Source organism: Mauremys reevesii, linkage group 6 (assembly GCF_016161935.1).
Source record: "Mauremys reevesii isolate NIE-2019 linkage group 6, ASM1616193v1, whole genome shotgun sequence".
Lineage (NCBI taxonomy): Eukaryota > Metazoa > Chordata > Testudines > Geoemydidae > Mauremys > Mauremys reevesii.
In genome coordinates this window covers 78,315,675-78,338,424 of record NC_052628.1, presented here as the reverse complement: position 1 = coordinate 78,338,424, position 22,750 = coordinate 78,315,675, and the positions used below count along the sequence as shown (strand labels likewise).

General features: G+C 38.7%; 1 protein-coding gene across 2 annotated transcripts in view; it reads right to left on the bottom strand.

Moving 5' to 3' along the window:
* Nucleotides 1–22,750, bottom strand: part of CDC42SE2 (CDC42 small effector 2) — a 114,817-nt gene that overhangs the window by 7,207 nt on the left and 84,860 nt on the right. For both annotated transcript variants that reach the window (XM_039545083.1, XM_039545084.1), the window contains exon 3: nucleotides 1,447–1,548. In XM_039545083.1, coding sequence (XP_039401017.1) covers nucleotides 1,447–1,548 — 102 coding nt within the window. The remainder of the gene's footprint in view (nucleotides 1–1,446; nucleotides 1,549–22,750) is intronic.

Sequence of the window (22,750 nt, the reverse complement as noted above, 5' to 3'; positions counted from 1 at the left end):
GAACAACTAAATACTGATTCAAAGGTTCTTAATCCTTCAAAAGAATTATAAATTGAAATTAAAGAGAAAATGTATGTTTCTAATGAGCAGGCAGGCAAACTGTTTTTAATGAAACTAAAACCACTGCATTAAAATGCAGTAAAAGCTAATTATATATTTATCAACCTATACATCTGTTATAATGGTATAGTTACAATTGTTTTAGTAAAATTGTGCCCTAGCCAATACATTGCAAACAACATATCAAGGCTTCTTGAAACAATGTCAAACCATCTCCTTTTGCCCTTCCCCCAACTGCAATCAAGTAATACAAAGTGCCTCTACTACTGCTGGGGAGGCAAACAAGCTGCTTCCTTTCCAGGAAACTACAAATGTCATCTTTTGCTTACCTAACAACTGAAAATGATTGATTTCCATAGCTCTGCTCAAAGATTCCCACATGCCTTGAATTCCTATACTCCTGCCCTAGAGTCCTCCCTCCCCATTCACTAAAACTCACTGTTCCCAATCAAATCTCTGTCCTTTTAAGTGTACCATTAGAGGCATATAAACATATCAAATTTCAAAGGACATAAAAGTATCTTTCTGTGAGTACACCGCCCTTGCCTTGCATTAAAACTTTAATGAGGTGAATCAGATCTTAAAGACTGGTTAACATTTCACAGAAAACACTGAAATAATATTCTGTATAGAAGTCTGCCTTTATATAATCATTCTTAACACATTTCTCCATCTTTGTTCTTTGTTTTCAAGGACATGTGCATAAAAACAAACACTTTGTCTCTTGGTAGTACATATATTCATTGTTGTTATGCTTTTTCTCCATAGGAAGCTGCAAGTCTTTGCTTGTGACATCACAACAGTTTGCTGTGAGGATAACTGTCACAAATAGGATTATAGCTTCAGGTGGAAAAATGTGAATTCTTAATAAAACAACAAGACTGATAACATTTGCATGAAAGATCAATAAACTAATGAAGAGAAACACCAAAAATGTGAAATACCATGCATTGTCTGTTGGTCTTAAGGATAGTCTTTTTCTAGTTCTTCGTAGCCTATTTTGCAATACGAGCTTATGGGAATACACAAATGGCTCATTTCCATTAGGAAAGAAAAAGAAGCTTACTCAGTGACTACTTTATAATTTATATTGCACCAAAAATTGCTAGATAATAATATCAGTAAACAGAACATTAAAAGTTTACTATTTTTACATTCTGATTTAGAATATTTTAAGCACGTTTTAATAATATTTTAAAGAATGTTTTAAGCACTGTGTTATTCTTCAGTTTTACAATGATCTAACTCCATTGAAATCAATAGTAGAACAGGTATAACGCAGTGGTGAATCAGTCTTCTAACTATAATTTCTCCGGTCTTTGTTCTAGTATTTGTATGGATGCAGTCTAAGATGATACAGGGTTTTCTTCATTCATATACACTTACCGAATTCATTCCACTGAATAAGTCTCCTGATCCTACATGAGCTGTGTGAACAAAGTTCGTTGGCTCCCCAATCATACTTCGGTCGATCCGCCGTCGCCTTTTCTGAAAGGTGGATAAAGAAGTTTTGTGATTGCCACTTACTTAAAAAGCAAAGAATACCTGGATTAAATATAAAATTTGGTGTACAGTTAAAAGTGAACTGCCCCCACAGAGTGTTAAATGTATTTTTAGCATAAGACCACCAGAGCTCAATTTTTTGGTTAAGCTAAACACAGCATCAGCCACAATACCTTGGCATTAACCAAAGGGCATGTGATCAAGTATTGTGTTTAGAAGACAGCTCAATAAGAACATTCCTAGTATTAGACAACTTTCTATATGCAACCAGCTACACATCAGTAACTTTACTATAATCTAATACCTATTAAACAAAACAACATACTTAATTCTTTACACAGAAAAAGCTCTAACCATCTTTGACATTTGGAGTTGCACATCAGTTGTCCCACATTCGTTTACAGTTGTGACACATCAGATGCTCTTGGTTTAATCAACCATTAATCACCATCTTTCATGTCCATACAAAACACACAAATGCACAGAAATCCTACACTATTTCCAATATGAAGTCATAGCACTAAGAACACATTTTGTGAGAGTGCTCTGATAGGAGTATTTCTAAGGTATCTCTGCATGGATTTACACAGTATAACATATGTTCCCAAAGGTCTCTGTGTATTCAAACTGCTTTCATGCAGCACAGTTCTAATACCATGCCTTAATACCATGGCAGTGAATGTCAGATTACATGCTCAGCATACCCTTTATAATGTATTTTACCATCCCTCACAGCATGGGACAGCATAACAATTTTGACCTCAGTTTCCCCTTTCTCGCATAAACTTGCTGCCTCAATTTTTGTTAATGTAATAATAGGTAAATGATGAATCAAAGGTAGACAAAATTTATCCTGATAAAGGCTGCTTTGGCAGTCTGCCACAAGACCAAAGTCTGCACTTAAATGCATAAAATGGAACAGACTGCACTGCCCTTATCTCTAATACAGGAGCTGGTTAGATCTAATGCAGCATCATATGCTGCCACCAGCCATTGCTGCAGGCCACTCTCCTGTATTAAAAGATGAGAGTGGCTATGGGTTTCACACTGAACATTCCAGTTTAAGCTAATCACTAAACTGAAATTGAATAAGTATAACACAATTGCCATTAAGAAGTTACCTGACTGAGTCAAAGCTTCCCTGTCTGTCAAGGTTTGATCTGTCACAGTTTAAAGGGTCAGTATCTCTCCCTTTCTGGTCTGTGATAGAGACTAGAATCATTTGGAGGTTCGGGTGGGAAGTTTACATGTCTTATCAGTGGGAATCACTCCTGTCAAAATACAATTCCAGCTAAAAGTCACTGTGAATCAAAGCCACAGCTATGAGAATACATCACAGGATATGCCCAACAAGAGCAAAATATTTCTGGAATTAAATCAAATCCATGACAAATATGCGCCTTCCTCTCCCACCTGAAGAGTTATGGTATAATCGCCATTGGCTCCAAGGTTGGTCTGAGGGCCATCTCCATAAGAAGGCCTTCAGCTGAATGTCTCTATCTTTTCTTGTGCGGGGTTTGAAGTTCCTGCAGATCTGGCACTTCTCTTTAACATGAGAATCCCCTCAGACACTTCAGATAGCTAGTTTACAGGTCACTAACTGGCATCAGCTTGCTGCATGGGACATGCCCAGCCTCTGGGGCAAAAAGTCCCTCAACAACACTAACTGCAATAACTATACAAAATATGAACAGAGAACGTCCAGACGACTGAGAAAGAAGCCTTGCTGGAAGCAAGAGAGGTAGTTCCAGCAACCGTCATGGGCAGTAAGAAGAAACTAAGAAGGGGTGGAGCCAGTGGCAACCTTTATACCAGCACACGTGTGTGTGACTCCAGAGGGTGCTAGAGCCAGCCCAATGGATACCACTGAGGGATAAATCTTCAGCAACTGTGCACATGGCACACGCAACACCTAGCATAGAATGGACATAAGCAAACACTCAAAGAAGAATTAATGTAAAATATATTTTATAAAAATAAGCTGTTTAAAACAGACTCTGTAGTAGTCCACTGAACTAGTGCCTGAACCCTAGAGAAGAGCAATAGGCTCATGTAGGAAATAGTCTGTTCAGTATTAAAGTCTAAGTTACTCATGATATAAACAGGGAAATAGTCCTGTGATCGACCTGAGAGAAGAGAATTTCAGAATAATGCTTTACATTGAATAAAGTTACTATAATAAAATGGTTCAGAGTTTAGAGCATTTCTTTTATCTCCCACCATGACAGAATTGTGCATATACTGCAAGGTTTCAATTACTAGACTGATTTTTTGTGTGTCAAATAAACCTGATTTTTAGAGCTGGTAAGAGAAACTTTAACAGACTTGTGTTCTGTTGGAATATCTGGTTCTGTCAAAACTGACATGCTTCAAAAATCGGGCTGATTTCACTGCAATTTCATTTTGGAGGAAAAACTTGAAAAGCATTTCAACAATGTTCCATTATGACATTTTCAGCAGAAAATGTTTAGATGTTTTAGTTTAAAATGACTTTGTTTTGAAATTTTAGTTTGTATTATATATTAAAATATAAGTCAAAATCGAAATGAAATGTTTCATTTTTGTAAAAGCCAAACATTTCATTCAACCCAATGTGTGTGTGTGTGTGTGTGTGTGTGTGTGTGTGTGTGTGTGTGTGTATAAAATACATGTACACATATACAAACTTTAGAATTTTCCTTTACAGAGAACTGAAAAAAACATTGGTTTTCATTCTTATTCTGAACAATGCCAAAATTTCAAAATCTTTTACAAAAAAATGGAGCCTCTGTCCTCTGCAAGCTGTACATATTTCATAGTAATCAGTACCAGAACACCTCCCTTTTTGAGGAGAAAAGTGAGAGTGCAAGCATCAGCCATAACAGGCCTGACTACAGTACACACCATGAGTCAAAACAGTTACACTGGTGTAATCACTACTGAAAGTAGACCAGAATCAGATGCCGTGCATTTAGTTATATCAATGTGATTCAAGACTGGAAACAAAGTGTTAATCATTTTCCCCCAACCCCTAGGTGATTTGCCCAAGGCGGCATAGTCCACAACTCAGCAAAGAACAGAACAATGGATCTCCTGAGTCCCAGTCCCATTTTCTTAACAAAGCCATACATGTTGAGCCACAACTGGCCTTCCCTGAAGGTTCTAAGTCAGGATTCTAAAAAGCTTCAGGAAACCCTGTTTTTAATACAAGTGCAGACAGGAACGTAGTAACTGAGTTACCACATTGACAAAAGCTAGTGTAGACAAAGGCCCAACTCAGATAAGTAGTTAAGCATGTGCCTATGTCCATTGTAGCAATGTTACTATTGTTCATTATGAACAAAGGGACAGAAGAGACACACCAAGCTGGACAAGGCAATGAAATATCTCCTGTCCTTGGGGATATGTAATTGAAAATTAAAGTAACTACGGACGATGAGGTGTTGAATGAGTGCCTTTATATACATAGTTCATATATATGAAGTATACGATACATACATATTCCTCACTGATAGTCTATTTAGTATGTTTAGTCTATGAAAGAAAAACAAAGCAAACATCTTTCTTTCAGATCAAAGGAACCGCTTCAATTTAGTCACTTATTTCAGTTTATCATTTGTGCCTATTTTGCACTGTGGGCTCATGACACACATTAAAAAACAAACAAAATAAGTAAAAAATCTTTTAAAAACCCCCCAGAGCTCCCAAACTGTCCCAAAACCCAGCATGGCCTCCAGCTAGCACTTACCTATACCTCAATCTTTATTAGACACCATCAGTAAAATAATTAATGGTACCTGAATTAAAAGGTAAATTAAAGTATCATTCTAGTAACAGGATCTTCTCATGTAGGGGCTTCACTACAATGAAATAGAAATAAAAAATAATATATGCATCTGGTGCCACTCAGAGGATCTGACAGCACTGTAGCTACATTAATGAAGCCTTCAGGGAAGTGCTGTAAGTATTTGTTTTATAGATGGGGAAGACAAGGCACAAATGGGTTAAATGACTTGTTCAAGGGCACAGAGCGAGTCTATGGTAGTGCCAGGAACAGCACCCAGATGTTCTAAATCCCAGTGCCTCACTGCTGCAACTAAATCCCATTCTTTATTCCATGCTAGATGAACAGCAGTTAGATGCTATTCACTTTTCACAAAATCTAAAAAATGTATTTGCTGCCTTGTCCTGAATAATTTTTAAAGAGTGGTAATAACTTTCCATATTTATGTGGCTAAAATTACTGAAACTTTTTTTTTTAAAAAAACACTGACGACTTCCTTTAACCTGAAAAATATTCATTTTTTTACCTCTTCCTCTTTCCTGCCTTCCCCAAGGCCTCTTCACTCCCTTTTACAAAGAAGTGTCAACACACCGAGTAACCTTAGACTCAAGAAAGGAAAGAATACATTCCTTCTTTAAAAAAGGGTTCCTGGGAAAGAGACAGAACAAGTAATTCTGAGGCCCATTTCAGAATTTTTGCAATTAATATGTATATACAGTAGAATTGCACAGATGCCATGTCACATGCTAGTTGCCACAGTTACCAGGGCAACAGTTGAAGCCTTTCCCATTTTGAAGCTGTGAATAACACACTTCACACCCACACACTGTATTGTCTGTTCCTTTTAAAGTATGAAATTGGGATTCAGGATGAGACCAATGTTTGGATGTCAGAGCAAGATGATTTTAAAATCCTGCACATTTCTAGCACTTTAGACCCAGAAGTGAGATTAAAAGGTCTAAATACAGTATGTATCCATGTTATTTATTGAAATTAAACAGCAAGCAGTCAAGGTATTGCTCATAATTTTAAAGAAAATACTTTAGTAGTTTACAGCTCCTTGGGAACTTGAAAACTGTTTCTTCACCAAAATAATCGTTACTGTAGGGTCCTAGAGCAAGGCAGGTGTTCGATTTCATTTCTTCTGGCTAGGAAGTCAGGTGATCTCTCCTGACTTTCTTAGGTTGTAAGGGGAGTGGGGGGCATTATTTGAATTTCTCCAGCTATCAGTCCAACCAGTAGCACCACAGCTTCTATCTAAGTTTCATACACATCTCTCCACCCACTTGCTTTTTTCCTGTTCATTTTGTTTTTGTGAATCTTTCTGCTCCTCTCCATAGGTTACACAACTCCTTCCACTCCCTTTCACTTCAGATCTTTCCTTCTCTCCCCACACTTCAGTTTGTGTGTCACCTCACACTCACGATAGCAAGAAGAGGAACACTTCAGTTACTAGGCACAGACGGATGCATAGTACTACTTCAGTTCTGCTATACAGAATCAGCAGGCAGTCTAGTAGTTAGGGCATTCAGGAAACCCAGGTTCATTTCCTTGCACTGACACAGACTTTATACGATCTTGGGCAAAACACTTAGTTCTCTCTGTGCCTCAGTTCCCGACCTGTAAAATGAGAATAATAGGACTTTCCTATCTCAGAGGGATGTTGTGAGGATAAATACATTAAAGACTGTTAGATGCTCAGATACTATGGTGAGAGGGGCCATATAAGAACCACATCGAGATAAGCTGCAGGAGCAGGCACCAGTAGTAACACCAACTACCCAGTCACCAGTGTTATGGTGGTCGTGACATCATATCAGGAAGACAGTGCAGGTAGGCAGATAGAGAATTCAGCAGGATTCTTCCACTTTGATGGCAAAAAGAAATGGGGCGAAGTGCAGGGAAAAAACAAAAGCAAACCGAACTCCTGCAATCCTTCAATGCCTCGGTACATTTTACAGTTCAATCTGAAACACCTCTCTTCCTCCCAAAAAATTACCTCCCCCACTCAAATAATGTTGAAGCAGCAAAGAATCCTGTGGCACCTTATAGACTAACAGATGTTTTGTAGCATGAGCTTTCGTGGGTGAATGCCCACTTCTTCGGATGCAAGCAGTGGAAATTTCCAGGGGCAGGTGTGTATATATAAGCAAGCAAGAAGCAAGCTAGAGATAACGAGGTTAGATCAATCAGGGAGGATGGGGCCCTGTTCCAGCAGCTGAGGTGTGAAAACCAAGGGAGGAGAAACTGGTTCTGTAATTGGCAAGCCATTCACAGTCTTTGTTTAGTCCTAAACTGATGGTGTTAAATTTGCAGATGAACTGGAGCTCAGCAGTTTCTCTCTGGAGTCTGGTCCTAAAGTTTTTTTGCTGGAGGATGGCCACCTTAAAATCTGCTATTGTGTGGCCAGGGAGGTTGAAGTGTTCTCCTACAGGTTTTTGTATATTGCCATTCCTAATGTCTGATTTGTGTCCATTTATCCTTTTCCTTAGAGACTGTCCAGTTTGGCCGATGTACATAGCAGAGGGGCATTGCTGGCATATGATGGCATATATTACATTGGTGGACGTGCAGGTGAATGAACCAGTGATGGTGTGGCTGATCTGGTTAGGTCCTGTGATGGTGTTGCTGGTGTAGATATGTGGGCAGAGTTGGCATCGAGGTTTGTTGCATGGGTTGGTTCCTGAGCTAGAGTTACTATGGTGCGGTGTGCAGTTGCTGGTGAGAATATGCTTCAGGTTGGTTGGTTGAAGCCTAATGTTATAGACTTTAAAAACAGAAAAATCTAGAAAAATAAAGATACTGGTCAACTTTTAAGCTGATAGTTTTTTCATGGGACATAATTAAAGCTGGTAGGCCTGAAATAAGAGCTAACATTCGAAAGAAATTAAAATTTTGGACCTTTCAGTCTTAAGACTATCCCTTACCCTCCAGAAGGGCACGACCACCAGTTCAAAAGTTACAATCTCTGCGGGAATAAACATGCCATTTCATAGCCTGCATAGTTCAGACGGTTGGGCAAGACAAAGTATTCAGTCAAACACAGGTCATTTCTCCACCTTTTCTCATGAGCAGGATGTTTATGCTCAGGCAGTAAAGTTAATTAATTCAAAGCAAACTCACTTAGCTGGAGAAGAATTGGCAACTGTTGTTCCTGAATCAGTTTTTATCATTGGATTAGTACTACACAGTATGTAAGAGGTATGCTGTTTAATCACTTTCAGGCAATATTTTAATATTAGGATATATTTGCCGGGATTCTGTGCTCTCAAAAAAGGTTTAAAACTTGAAAGAACACATTTTGGAAGTTCATCCTATCCACTCAGATAGGATTTCTGAATTTGCTACTTTAGTGGAAGATTACAAAAATGTCACTGGCCTCCTGAGAAGAATTGGACAATTTAGGAGAGTTCTCACCAGTCTGGTAATTTTATTCTAAAGTCTTCCACAAAATAATTGGGAGGAAAACGTCTAATGCATAAAGAATTCCCCACCCGCCCCCAAAAATACAAAAACCATACCAATAGTAGCCTGAATACTTAGAGCATTGAGAGCCAAGAAATATCCAGCTAAGACAGAGCAGTGACTGCTTACACAGCAAAAAAAAGTTATATGAAAAAGGTAAAAAACAAACAAAATGCAATATTTCAATAGGAATGTCAGGTATCTTTTCTCATACAGATGATCAGCTTATTAACCACTTTGAGAAGGGAAATCTGAAAACGACTCAGGATACTAAGCAAAAGGTTCTAAACTAATTTAATAACAATAATTGCACCAAATTTAATCCAAAAGAGTTGGAATTAAAAGCAGGCACAAACTCATGTAAGAGTCTATCATCCAAAGAGACAAATCGGTAACCATAAAGGACAATTTAATCCAACACTCAGGAAACACTCCATTTCCAAAATATATTTTAACAGTAATCAAACCGTGGAAAACATTGTTCAAGCAATATAACGGAAAAAGCCATTCTCCTCTTGGTGCCTGCCGACCCCTAGCAAACTGTCTGCAGATTGCTTGTTTTGGGAAACACAGATATAATGCTGACTCTGAGGACTACTTCTCTGAATTAAAGCCTAGGCTTATGCTGGATTTAACTCGATCAGTTTAGCATGCACAACCTTATCTATACCAGACTTTTAGAAAGTATTTTAGACCGCTTGAGCTAACACCTTCTAACAACACACCTTTATACCTTAGACTAGCAGCTAGGCAGAGCCTAGGAGTTGCTTAGCACTTCACAGCATCAGCCCCCTCAACACAGAAAGCTATAATATCAGCTGGAGAACCTACATCTCTTTACTTGTGTACTGGGAGTAGTGCTTTAAAAGAAGGCATAATGATGGTGCCAGTCGCAGATCAGGAAGAGGTGGTAAAAGCATGCATGAGCTATCTGTAGCAAAAGCCAAAAATAAGAAATTCAAGGAGTACGACAAGATATTGTCATAAGTAAATGTTTGCTATTTTCTAAAACAATGGATCTTTATTGAGCTTTCTCATAAAGTAGGAAAAGGGATAAATGTTTCTTTCCTGTGACCTGCTTCTTCATCATATAGCCACAGAAGTGAAATATGTTAGTCCACAAACAGAGATGCAGGAGTCTAATAGAGCTTTCCCTACAACATCCTTCCCCTAACTAAATGTTCTCTTTGCCTTCTAAATCTTATGAACACTGTTTAACTTCTCAAACAATTTAACTTGAAATCACAATATATAAAAACTAAATTAATTAAAAAAAACATTAACACACACATGGCATGTCTATCATTTTCAGTATATAAAAATGAAAATAATTCCCATCAGTAAATCAAACAAAGGGAATTTGATCACATCAACATTTTTAAACCAATCTCTGGGTCCAAACATAATTTGCTTTCCACTGTGCTAAAATTATAAACTCAAGAGATCAAAACTCACCATTATAAGTCCAAACACATTTGTCTACACCAGACAGCTTTAAAACTATAATATATGTTGAGTTTTGCATATAGGAGATTGTTTTATTCAACTAAGACAGACAGTCCAGAGACATTAGCCCCTTTCCCCCTTTACTTTTAGAGGTTCTAATGTCAATGCTGGCATATAAACATTTGATTACTTGCTTTGTGTTACATTTAAGAATATGCACTAACATCTTCTCTGTGTGGGCCACTTTAGGATTGTGCTTTTTTTTGGACCCAGTGGGCATAGCTTTATGGACAATGTTAAAGAGAGAAAGACAGAAAGCATGGTGGCCAGTAAGATAACTTACAGTTAGGGAGTCCAACCCATCCAGAAGAATCTCTTGTGATACAAGGAGCAGACCATTTTAACCTAGGACCATCTTTCACTGGGACAAGCAAATTGCCATACTGTGTCCAACCCATTTTTAAATAAATAAAGGAGATATCCTATCTCCTAGAACTGGAAGGCACTCCAAGGAGTCACTGAATCCAGCCCCCTGCCTTCACTATAGCAGGACCAACTACTGATTTTGCCCCAGATGCCTAAGTGGCCCCCTCAAGGATTGAACTCACAACCCTGGGTTTAGCAGGCCAATGCTCAAACCACTGAGCTATCCCCCCATGGTCTGCCTACTTTGGTATTCAGTCTATGATAGTGGCTAGCATCAAATACTTCAGCTAAAAGTGCAAGAAATCTCCTAATTCCTAATAGTTAAAAACTGTTTTAAGCCATGAAGCATGAGGCTTAATATAGTTAATGGTATATTTTAATGTAAATTATGGCGATAAATGATAATGAAAGGAAATAACTGGATATTTTTGTTATCCATATAAATCTCCAATCCTTCTTTGAATCTTGCTGAATTTCTAAATAAAGTGGATGATCATGTCTTTCCTCAGTTGTTAGGTAACGACAGTTGGGAAACATAGTAGCAAGATAAATAAAATGGGGGTAAGCACCTTAATTACTTCCATTCTCTGCAGCCAAATAACAAAGGGATAGTTTCACTGGGTCACTGTTTTCTGAAGAAAAGGGAGGTAAATTAGAGAAAACAAAAAGACATGTAACAGTAAGTAATATGAATTCCTGAATATTTAAAAAAGTGTCCTTGACCACACAGAGGACATACAGGCAACTGACTGGGTCTGTTTCAAGGACCATTGTATGATTTTGATACATAGATTGGATATGCAGACAATTTTCCATACTCTGTGATTACCCACAAGGACTTTTGGAATAGACCAGGCTAGGCTGGAAAGGAGTAACAATGTACTCTGCCTGAATACAAAGAGACTTCAGTGTTAATGCCTTCAGTAGTGGGATCTCATCTCATCCAGCATGCCAGGGCTTCAGCAAGCATCAATAGATATTTCTTATTTCTAACACAAATTGATGTGCACATGCAAAAGACCAAATTTATGTTGTTTTAATTAATTAATGATATGGTCATCAGCTTTCACACCCTTATCTAGTTATTTGTAGACTAGGTGTCCTGGTCCACACTTGTCAACATCTCCACATTATTGTACAATAGATTCCCCAAAAAAATAATATTTTGGCCTCTCTGTTTAAATATTTTGTTAGTTTCTGATAACATTTGAGGAGGCCAATACAGACACATATACAGGAAAGTTTTATTGTGAACTATATTGAGGCACTATTCTTTATTTTACTCAGATAAAAAAAAGCAGATAATGTTGTATATTACATCTATCGAATTTGTCTACTCTCATATGAGTTTTAAAAACAGCCAGTAATCCCATATTCCAGCACCTAATATTTCCACTGTATAAGTATTTGTTTTTGTCACCACAAAGGAATCTTATAATAGTAGTTCCTTGAACCACGTTAATTCTATGAAAAAAAAACCATTAATAAATCCCTTAAAAATAAATGGCATATGGCTTGTAGGAAGCACAATATCCAGAATCAGCTGGAGTCGACTAATGATACTTTTCCAAAAGCATGTTAAACTTGGACATTCCCATGTGGGAATGAGAACGGGATCAGAGTTACATTGCCAGCATTGCTTTTTTTTGAATCAGCAATACCCACTGGTGTTGCAGACTCAGGAGCCCAGTTGAATGAAAAATAGGTTTTGGTTAGATTAAATCCATATTATAATAAAATGGGCTTATCACCGTGGATAACAAAGTAACTTACATTGATAATTAAATTTAACAAACCGTTGAAAGATGGCGCCAAATGCAGACGGAAGCACAGGGATTGCTGGAATGGGAAGCGATGCATCACAGGGCATTGGGACAGGACACAGGATGCCCTGCGACCCCCTCTGCCTTCCCACAAGTCTTAGCGGCAGAAGAGCAAGAGATGCTCTGTGGGATAGCTGCCCAGAGTGCACTGCTCCAAATACCGCTGCAACTGCCGCAAGTGTGAACACGCTATTGCGCAGGCAGCTGACAGTATGAACACACAACAGCGGTTTCCCTTCAGCTCTCTCTGAGCAGCGCTGTAACTCTGCCAGTGTAGACGTGCCCTTAGTAAGTGAAGACCTCACACTAACTGCATACTGTTGATGCCTCAAAAAAGTTCCTTTTTTAAGCCAATTCAGCACATCACCACCTTCTGGAATTTTTTGAAGTTCGCAGTTTCTGAACTGTTTACACAATATTCCATTATGTTATGATGGCATTACTGATCATATGACAGAACTGGCAATTTCAGGCTATGTTGTCTAAATAAACAGGAAAATTTGCCAGATGAGGTCAGATGACTCCTGAAAACAATAGATCTTTTGAGAAACCGTGTCTAGGTCAAACAGTAAAGGGATCTTGTTCTTTTCTAAAGGCTTAAACAGGCTCTGTTTAAATTGTGCAATAAATAGTGAATCCTACTTCTTGGTAAAGCTAGAAACCATTTTTTCCTAGAGGCATGTATTTTCCTAGAGGCATGTAAACATAACCTTCCAGGTCTTATAATTTTGAAACTTTATCATAATATTTTCCATCAACCTTCATTATCTCCCCCCTCCCTCCCCGCCAGGAGTCAATTTCCCCCTCCTTTTAGCAAATACCAGATAAAGGATTGTTTAAAAAAACAAACAAAACAAAAGCCAACAACAGTTCTCTCATTACAAAATCAAGATCTTGGGTTTCTACAGCATTAAGCATATCATTCTTCAGTACATTCAAAGAATAACTCAGATAATCTTTGTGTAGTGACTCTGTAGCAACAGTGATGTAACAGCTACAGAAATGCAGCACAGTGAAGTGACAAACAAGTTTAAGGTTCTGATTTGTGCAATATCAATGGCAATCTGAACCTAGAGTTTGCAAGACCTCCAACACGTGCCCTTTCCTTTCTGTAGGCAAGTTTTATGACAATTATCAGAAGGGCACGATTTTAACACTAAAGCTGCTCACTTGAGGTGGTGCATATCACTGAATCAAACGGCTGGCACTGTGAAGCTTTACACCATTAAACAAGCTTTCAATGTGAATTTCACAGTGACAATGAAGGGTAGGGAAAAGAAATAATACAGAGTACTCAAGGAGGAGAAAAACATGGAAAACCTGGAAAAATAAGGAGATGGAAATTAACATTAGAATGCTACTCACTGATAAAAATAATCACATTTAAAAACTTTTTTAAAGTGTTGTTTAAAAAGGTGATATTTAAATCACTCTGGCTGTTAACAGGATATGGGCCAGATTTTTAAAAGTTATTTAGGTAGCTAAAGAGGCAGATAGGCACCTAAGGGAATTTTCAAAAGCACCTAGGTACCTAACTCCTATTGATTTCAGTCGGAGTTAGGTACCTAGGCATCTTTGAAAATCTCACTAGACGCCCAAATAAGTTTTAAAATCCAGTCCTAAGTACTTATATGAATATGAAGAGAATAGCACCATTAAAAAAAAATCTATTTCCACTTGCTGAGCCTCTCCTGAAAATTAACACAGGAAATATTAGCAGAGAGGTCAACTGACATGATGAAAAATGACAGCTCCGTGACAGGATGTGTGTCAGTACTTAGAACATGAAACCCTTCCTATTCAACCAAATAAATGTCACCCCCAACTGAAAAACAAACACAAGCAGCCAGTTGACCTTAGATAAATCTGTATATTAAAGCCTGTTTGGTTAAGAAGCTGTCTTTCATATTAGTGAATCATTAAATAGGGACTTGCTGAAGTGAGTTGGTAGCTCTGTCCACTACATATACACATGTGTAGAGATACTTATGTCTGGGTTTGTTTATATGCATACAGCAGTATACATACACATGTAAAGGGGACATAATTAAAAAAAATGTAACCACACTCTCCTAAATCTGAAACAACAAACTGAGCTTAAATAAAGTACAGCAGAAGCTTCTCAATACTGCCTCCAAACATGCCACCAGAAATAGGAGATGAATGAAATAGAATCTTCAGGTACACGTCAGTACAACCACCCAGGCAGCAATCTAATTAACTTTGGGCCAGCACCTTAAAACTTCCCTGGCATCAGGAAGGGCAACAGCAGCGAACACGGGGCAGAGTCCTGAACCTATCCCTTCACTTATTGCCCGAGCAGCATTTTAACACTGGATGTGATGACTCACCCTTAAGCAGTTCCCAAATGTGATCACAAAGGGGAAGGAATCCCCAACTATGCCTGCAACAATGTTACTTTTGGGGAGCCTCTCAAAACAACCCACACTAATTCCCTTGCTGAAAGAAGGTGGATGTTCCAATTTATATCCAGCTAATGGGCTAACTTTGCCTTTATCTTTCCCAAAGTCCAGGTCCTTTGATGCTTTCCAGTTTTTCAAATTTGCAGTTGAATGCACTATGGAGTTATGATTCTCGTCTTCAACTAGAGTGTGGTGACGGAGGACTTGGAACTTCATTCTCAGCCACAATCAGACGCGGGCAGTTCTATCACCCTTGCTACTGCAGACTCCTCCTCACTTTTCCTTCTTTATCCCCATTCTCTCCAGCAGACACTGACTGTTCAGGAACTGGACCCACTGTGGGCCTCTTTCTTTGGTTCTCTGCACTGTGGGCTCTGCCCCTTCCCTTCAGTAAAAGGTTGTTCAGAGCAACCAGTTGTTTTCCTGGAGGGGAAGGGGGGAAGCACAGTGAAGCGCCTGTGTTTGTATGTGCTGTGAAGGGCGGAGGGGCGTGGAGGCCGAACTGTGGCACCAAGCAAATCAGCACAGTACAGCCTATTTCAGCTCCTCAGATGTGGCTGCCGCATCTGCAGCTTGTAGCATCCACCTGCTGCAGCCAGCACCAAGTACTTGCTGGGGAGCGTACAGTCCTTCATGGCAAAAGGAATAGGTCAAATGGGGAGGGAGGAAGGAAAAGCACCAACATGGGAAGAAAATCATTTCAAGGGACAATTTCAAATAAACTAAGGATTTGGGACTGAAGGACAACTGCATATTGGTAACATTTAGTTTATTTTTACTGGATGTTGTTCCTCTTACCCTTTGAAGAAGAAAACAATGTGAAATTCATTATGACACACAAATAACCTTCCAGTGAATCACGACTCCGGGGGGGAGAAGGGAGAAAGGGGAGAGAAAGTCAAGTCCACAGGTCCACAAACTCTCGGCTTATAGTCAAATTGTTCCCAACACACATTTTCACATATAACAACTATGGCTACTGGACTGGACCACTACCCTGATACAGTATAGCAACTTCTACAGTCTGTTTCCCAGGTTAAAAAGAAAAGAAAAAGCAGCTCTATTTCACAGTCTAGATGTCAGACACCTAGTCCCCTGATGGCCTTTTACTGTTATTGTGAAATATGGAGATTCCCTACCCACCTCACCCCCCCAAACCATGTCAAGCAAATTGTTTTCTGGCAAATGGCTTGCACCCACATCAAGTCAGGTTGTGAAATCTGACAAGATCACTAGTTACTCACCCTCCTAAATTCCACTGTAGTTTCAGCTGGAGAGAAAGCACAGTATTAAAGTTAAAGCACAGCATTAGTAGTTGGGAGAGCTTTATTCTTCTCCCAGATCTCCACAGACTTCCTGTGTGACCTTCGGTAGGTGCAGGCTCTGTGCCTCAACTTCCTCATCCACAAACCGTGGGCAATATTTACCAACCTCACAGGGATGCTCTGAAGCTCATTTCAATGATGTGTGTTAAGAACTGTGAGAGCCTTGGATATAAGGCATAAAGTACTATTGTACAATTCCTGTCATGAACAGTTGTGTAGTAGAGTTGTGTGATGTTAAATAGCTGCTGTGTTCCACCCCAAAGGCAGCTGCATCACAGCTGTCAGTGAAACAGCACTACGTGACACGATATGACAGGAAGTGAAAAACAATGATGTATCCATTTTGGTTAAAGGACTATAATTACCTAAAGTGGAATTAGTGGTACTATACCACTACCCCGGTGAGAACGGTCATGACTTATTTAAATTTTCATTCCAGATGTTCAAAAATGACACGTCAGAAACAGCTTCAAACATCAGAAGGTTGTGGTCAGCTTCACAGAATCAGGTCTCCAGTGCCTCACTCCCACACCTGTCAGCTGGTATTCGAATCCACTGAACAAGACTATAACTCCTCCTGTAGCTGACTGGCACATCTGCAGCAAACAGCATATCTGCAAACCTGTAGCTACTCACGAGTTCATTGGACACCAATTTTGCTCCTGTTCAACTGTCCATCTGTCCTCTTCCAGCCCTCACTATTCCTTCTCTAACACCCCCAAACAAAAAATATTTCCAGTTGATATAACCCATCTGACAACTTTTTTAAAACTTCCCCAGATGCCATCCATTCCTCACACTGGAATGATGGCTAATATATAAGTTTGTGATCTTTTGGGATGAAGTCACTATATAAATATAAAAGGATACAGAGTGACATTTAGAAGTGCTGTCACTTTAAACATCTGGCAATTCCCCCAGTTTCTCTTGCCCTAAATCACTTGCAACAGCTATGTTCAGTTCCCCCTGAGAGGAAGGAAATTGATCAGGCTTTTCAGAAGCTTAAAAAACTTATTTTTTACTAAAACAATGTACACTTTACACTCCAGCTGGATTTTCTGAGCAAAAATAGAATCATTTACAACTTCAGAAATAACCATCTTGCCATTCTGGTCAGCAAGTTCCCTACTACTGGTCTTAAAACTGTAAAATTTAATTGCAACTAATTGCTAATTGTACCAAAATCCTATCTAAGCATATACAAACCTCAAGTAAGGTTTTTGTTGTTGTTGTTGTTGTTGAGATAATAAGAAGGCTTTAAAGCTCAAAAAGGGAGCACTTATATTTTCCCCATTAGGGGTTTCTGTAGTTGCGGGAAAAAACGCTTTTGCACTTTCTATCTCTTATGCACCAGCACAGTGACTTTCAACCCTTTTTCATTCATGGACCCCTAAAAAATTTCAAATGGAGGTGCAGACCCCTTTGGAAATCTCAGAGTCTATGGACCCTCAGCAGTCCGCAGACCACAGGTTGAAAACCCCTGCACTGGCATAGTGGGTCTCCAACGTCTCCATTCTGTGGACCATTTAAACAAAAATACTTCCACAATGCATGTTTATGGTCCCCTACTCCCAATTCCAATTCCCTCACTGCTTTATTTTCCAAAGGTTTCATTCTGCACATCACCAGGAAGAGCTCTATGGTTCACAGATGATCCCCAGACCACTGTTTGAGAAACACCTGCACTATCATAACGCTGCTATCTGGGTTCAAAACACTGCAGCAAGTTTTATTTTGTTTGTGTCCCTTAAACTCTCGAAACCATGATGACTGTTAAATCTTAATTTATTTGTATGTCTGAGTATGACAGGTTTTGTAAATTTTATCCAATTTTAATGTCTTAGTTAAAATAATTCTTACTCAGCAGTTTCGCCGCCGCGTTTTCAGCATCATATCTGTTGAGTTGGGGGACAAAAATAATATTTTTTTTACTGCTTTGTACTCCCATTAGCCCTGCAGTGCCAACATAGGTAAGATTCTAAACTGGATTCTGTTCCTTCTTGAGCATGAACGAATTGTTTACTAAATTCCAATTAGCTGAGAGCAATGGGTTCCCTATGTGTCACGGACAGAGTAATCTGGCCTGCAGAAACTTTACTATGACAACAAGTGAGAAGGATCCAACTTGACCGTCAGAGCCTCAGAGTTTGCAGGGCTGGTAGTTGGGGGGGAAATATTTTTATTTATGATGTGACATGGACTTCATTGACAGACAACAGGCTACCATTTTTAGGAGTCACCTTCCAGGGTAAGCGTCACTTAAAAGGGAGAATTTTCTTTGTTTCTTTACCATTACTCAGAAAGTTATAACACACCCCAAAACCAAACCAAAGTCCCCTGTTCACCTAATCCTTCTCTCTTCCTCTTGACTGTGCAGTTAAATTCCAGTCATCTTCCAGTTTATAAAATATTATGGAAATTTTATCAAAAGCACATGATTAATTTTCCAGTTATATAAGCTGGGGAATCAGGCTAAGGTGAAAAGAAGTACTTCAGTCAATCAGATAGCTATATAAATTGGTAGAAATGGATAAGTGTTAAAAGTAAATAGTTAAATTAAGGACATAAACCACATGACAATAATGCATGACATACTGGTTAACTGTATAAATGGTGGCTTTGTGGCTCCAGAGGCCTGTTGCCCCAAGGGAATCACATGCCAATATAGCATTCTTTACCACACAATTGGAAGCCTTCATTTTTGTGACATACAGCTATCATTGAAAAACTGCAATAACTTAATATACATGTTATTTCATCCACATTAGACAGACCTTGTATATTGTTTTATATTTTTATATTAATCTGTTATTGTGGATGGGTTTGTTTCCTTTGGAAAACATTTAAAATGTGCTTTTTAAAAAGTGACAAAAGCTTTCAGTCACTTTTTTCTTAGATATGATCATTTGGATTTCAATTACTAACTTCATTTAATAAAGTTTATCTTAAAATTATTAATCTGTAAATCAACAGATATGTAGACTTAAAAATCTGTCTGCACGTATACTATATTATACATATAATACACACACACAAACCTAGCTCCTACATTCCAAAGTTCTGTGTACTTTCCATTGCTATAGCACCTTTCATCTGATGATCTCAAAGCACTGACCTTGGTGGGACTACTCCGGTGGTTAAAATTAAGCAGTTGCTTAAGTCTCTGAAAGATTCATCTTTAAATAACATCTCACAAAAGATATATCAGTTGTACAGGTTGGGAAACTGAGGCACAAAACAACTTTAACATGACAGGAAGTAAGTGCAAGAGCCAGCAGCAGAACCCAAGACCTTCAGCCCTTCTACATTAGCCAGACCATACAATCTCTTCTCTATACACAGACACAAAGTGATTTCTCTTTACTGGTATATAACATACTTTATGATCTGACCACTAACATTTCCTCTTTCCTTCATTCTCATGCCCTCATCTAACTCAAATCATAGATCCACAAAGGAATAAAAAGCAGCTAAATCATGCAAGATTCTCACTCATACCAATCGGGATCCAGGCTCAGCAAAGCACTTGAGCACATGCATGACTTTAAGCATGTTCTCAAGTCCTGTTGACTTCAATGAGATTGGAGCATGTGCTCAAATACATTGCTTAGTTGGGGCTTAGTGCTGTAAAAGAATTCAGCCAAAGTCCAGCCTAATCTCCAATAGTCAGCTTCAGCCAAATCACTTTTTCAAATACCTAATTGAACCAAATAGGCAGAAAGGCTGCTGCCTCCTCACGACAATTCTGGTATGGCCAGTTCAGCTGCTTTTCTCTTCCTCCTCATAGCGAGTCCTGATGGCGGCCTAGCATGGGTGAAGTAGTAAGGTTCACAGATCTGAACCACTCTGGATATATCAATTTGAAAATTGGGTATTAGCAGAATAATCAAGGATTAAATGAAGCTCACATAGATTTTAATATCAATAATCAAAACTGATGAAGATGTATAAAGATAAGCACCTCTCTCTCTCACCCCTTCTTCTCCATACCAACCCCCCCATATCAATCCCATTTCCTTATTCTACAAGGACAGAAAGCTACAGTGAATAAAATTAGCTGCTGTGTTATTCAAGCCTTGCTATCTTTAGATTACAAATTTAACTGACATTTCATGTTGCTCAAAGCCTGACTCCCATTTTACACAGTATAGAGCTAAATAAGTAGGCATTTAATATTTTTCCCTGGAGAACAGGAGACCAGTTAAGCTCCCTATGGCCTGTTGTGCTAAAGATCAGCATGCATATTCTCTGGTTGGCAATCCCCCCCTTTACAAGTACTTCAATGACCAACTTTTACCACAGATAAGCAATCCAGTACATATGTAAAGTATACTATTACAGTACAAGCAATCCAGGTATGCAGGATATTTTATTAGATTTGTTAAGGATATATGCCTAGAGGGATTCAGTGCCCTACTGTAACATTGGTTTATCATTCAATCATCATTTTAACAGACATATTGCTTTAGTTCAGCAGAAGTGGGGTACAACACATTTAAAAAAAGATTTGTTCGAAACAAAGGGCTAGATGACATACCTGTCGACATTAATTTTACAGAAGTGCTCACTTCATTTAGATTTGGCTTGGGAATTCCATCTTCCCTCAGGGAAGTTTTGTCAGTCATATAGAACGACTCAAATTTATAAGCGATCATAGTACAATTTCAAACTTTATACAATATATTACATTGCCACATTGCTTTGGTTCCAATGTAGTAAACTGAACTTTGTATTTATGACCTGATAACACAAGGTAAAAAAAAGAGAGTTGCATGCAAAATCCATAATCAGGTAGAGACTCAAAATTACAATTTACCTCTTTTCCCTTTAAAATTCCAAAATATGATGTTTTATGAAGAACATTTCTAAAATTCTGTTGATCCATTCCTCCTGCCTAACAAATGTACAAACTTTGATACCACTTAACACCATTACTGTCTTATGTTCCCCTAATCTTTCCATTCCTTTTTTCCTCTATCCATTACTTTTCCTGAATGCCACCCAACCCACTTCTGTTTCTGCTTTTCTTTACGCTAGAGTATTGGGAGCCACTGTTCCACTGTGACAAGCTGGTCAAGTCATATAACAGTAACCTGCCTCAATTTTTCCATCTGTAAAATGGGAATAATAATGCGGGCCTACCTCACAAGGTTGTTGTAGGACTTCTCGGGTTAAATCCTGGCCTAACTGAACTCAATGACTAAACTCCCATAGACTTCATTGGGGCCAGGATTTCACCCAATTAAACAATTTGAGATCATTGTAGGAAAAGTACTAAGGTATGTAAGTGCAATATAAATTTCACTACTATACTACTCTAGTTCAGCCACACACAGGGTACACGAGAAAGCGGTTTTCCAGGTTTGAGATTAGTTAGTAGATTAATAAAACGATTCAGACAATGTCACTGAGTTTTTAATGCTGACACTAAAAGCTCTGGGACATAGCACATGCCCACCCAGGGGAGTAAGGTGTTCCTGTTGTTCAACATTATGGATAGCAGCACAGAGTGAAGAGAGCCTCTAAGGGGCGATTACATTCTCCCTATGCATGAGTTGAGGATGGGCAGAGCATTAGCTCTGCGTCCCTATCTCAACAGGCCAGCCAGCACACCTGTGTTGGATCACCAACGGGACATGCCATGCCATTCTGGTAAAGGGTACTGTCCTCCCTCCCCAAATAGGGGGAAATCAGGAGGTAGATTGTGACTTTAAAACCCAGTCTGCTTCTTGCTCTGCTCCTGGGACAACAGAGCTAGGTGCTGCCCCATACGTGGCCTTGTAGCAAAGCCACAATTTAGCCCTGTATATAAACGTGAATAATTTAAAGAGCTTCTGGAGTCTGGGAATTGCCTAGTACCAAAAATACATTTCTGAATATGGGCCTGTTATTATTTTATGATCCTGTAAAAGGATTAAAACTTTTGAAAATCGTTCTGAACTAAGACCCCTAGTAGCAGCCTCAAATCATCACAGGTCAAAAGAATGCTGCAGAGAGTGGTTAATACTGCATTAAAAAAAGTTTGTGGAATTCAGTATACATATAGGGTGACCAGATAGCAAGTGTGAAAAATCGGGACAGGATGGGGGGTAAATAGGCGCCTATATATGACAAAGTCCAGAATATTGGGTGTCCCTATAAAATCGGAACATCTGGTTACCCTATATACTTACCACAGCAGCAGGGCTAAAAATACTCACAAATAGCCTAAATCTGCTGAATACTCATAAGGCAGTTTGTCATCAATTTACACCATTTTCTGAGGCATTAATTAAGGTTCGAAAGGGACTGTAAAAACATGTTCACAATTCCAATATCACCAAAACTAAAGTAACTTAAAACTTTAAATAAAGGGACAAAGTCTTATTCACTTCTCATCTTTATTAATTATCTTTATTAATCCTAAAAAGCTAAGATTTCCTCTGAATTGTTTCTTCCTATTTTGGGGCTAGACTTTCCCATTCTTACTCATGTTGAGTAGTAATTTGCTCTATGACTAGCCACAATGAAATAATT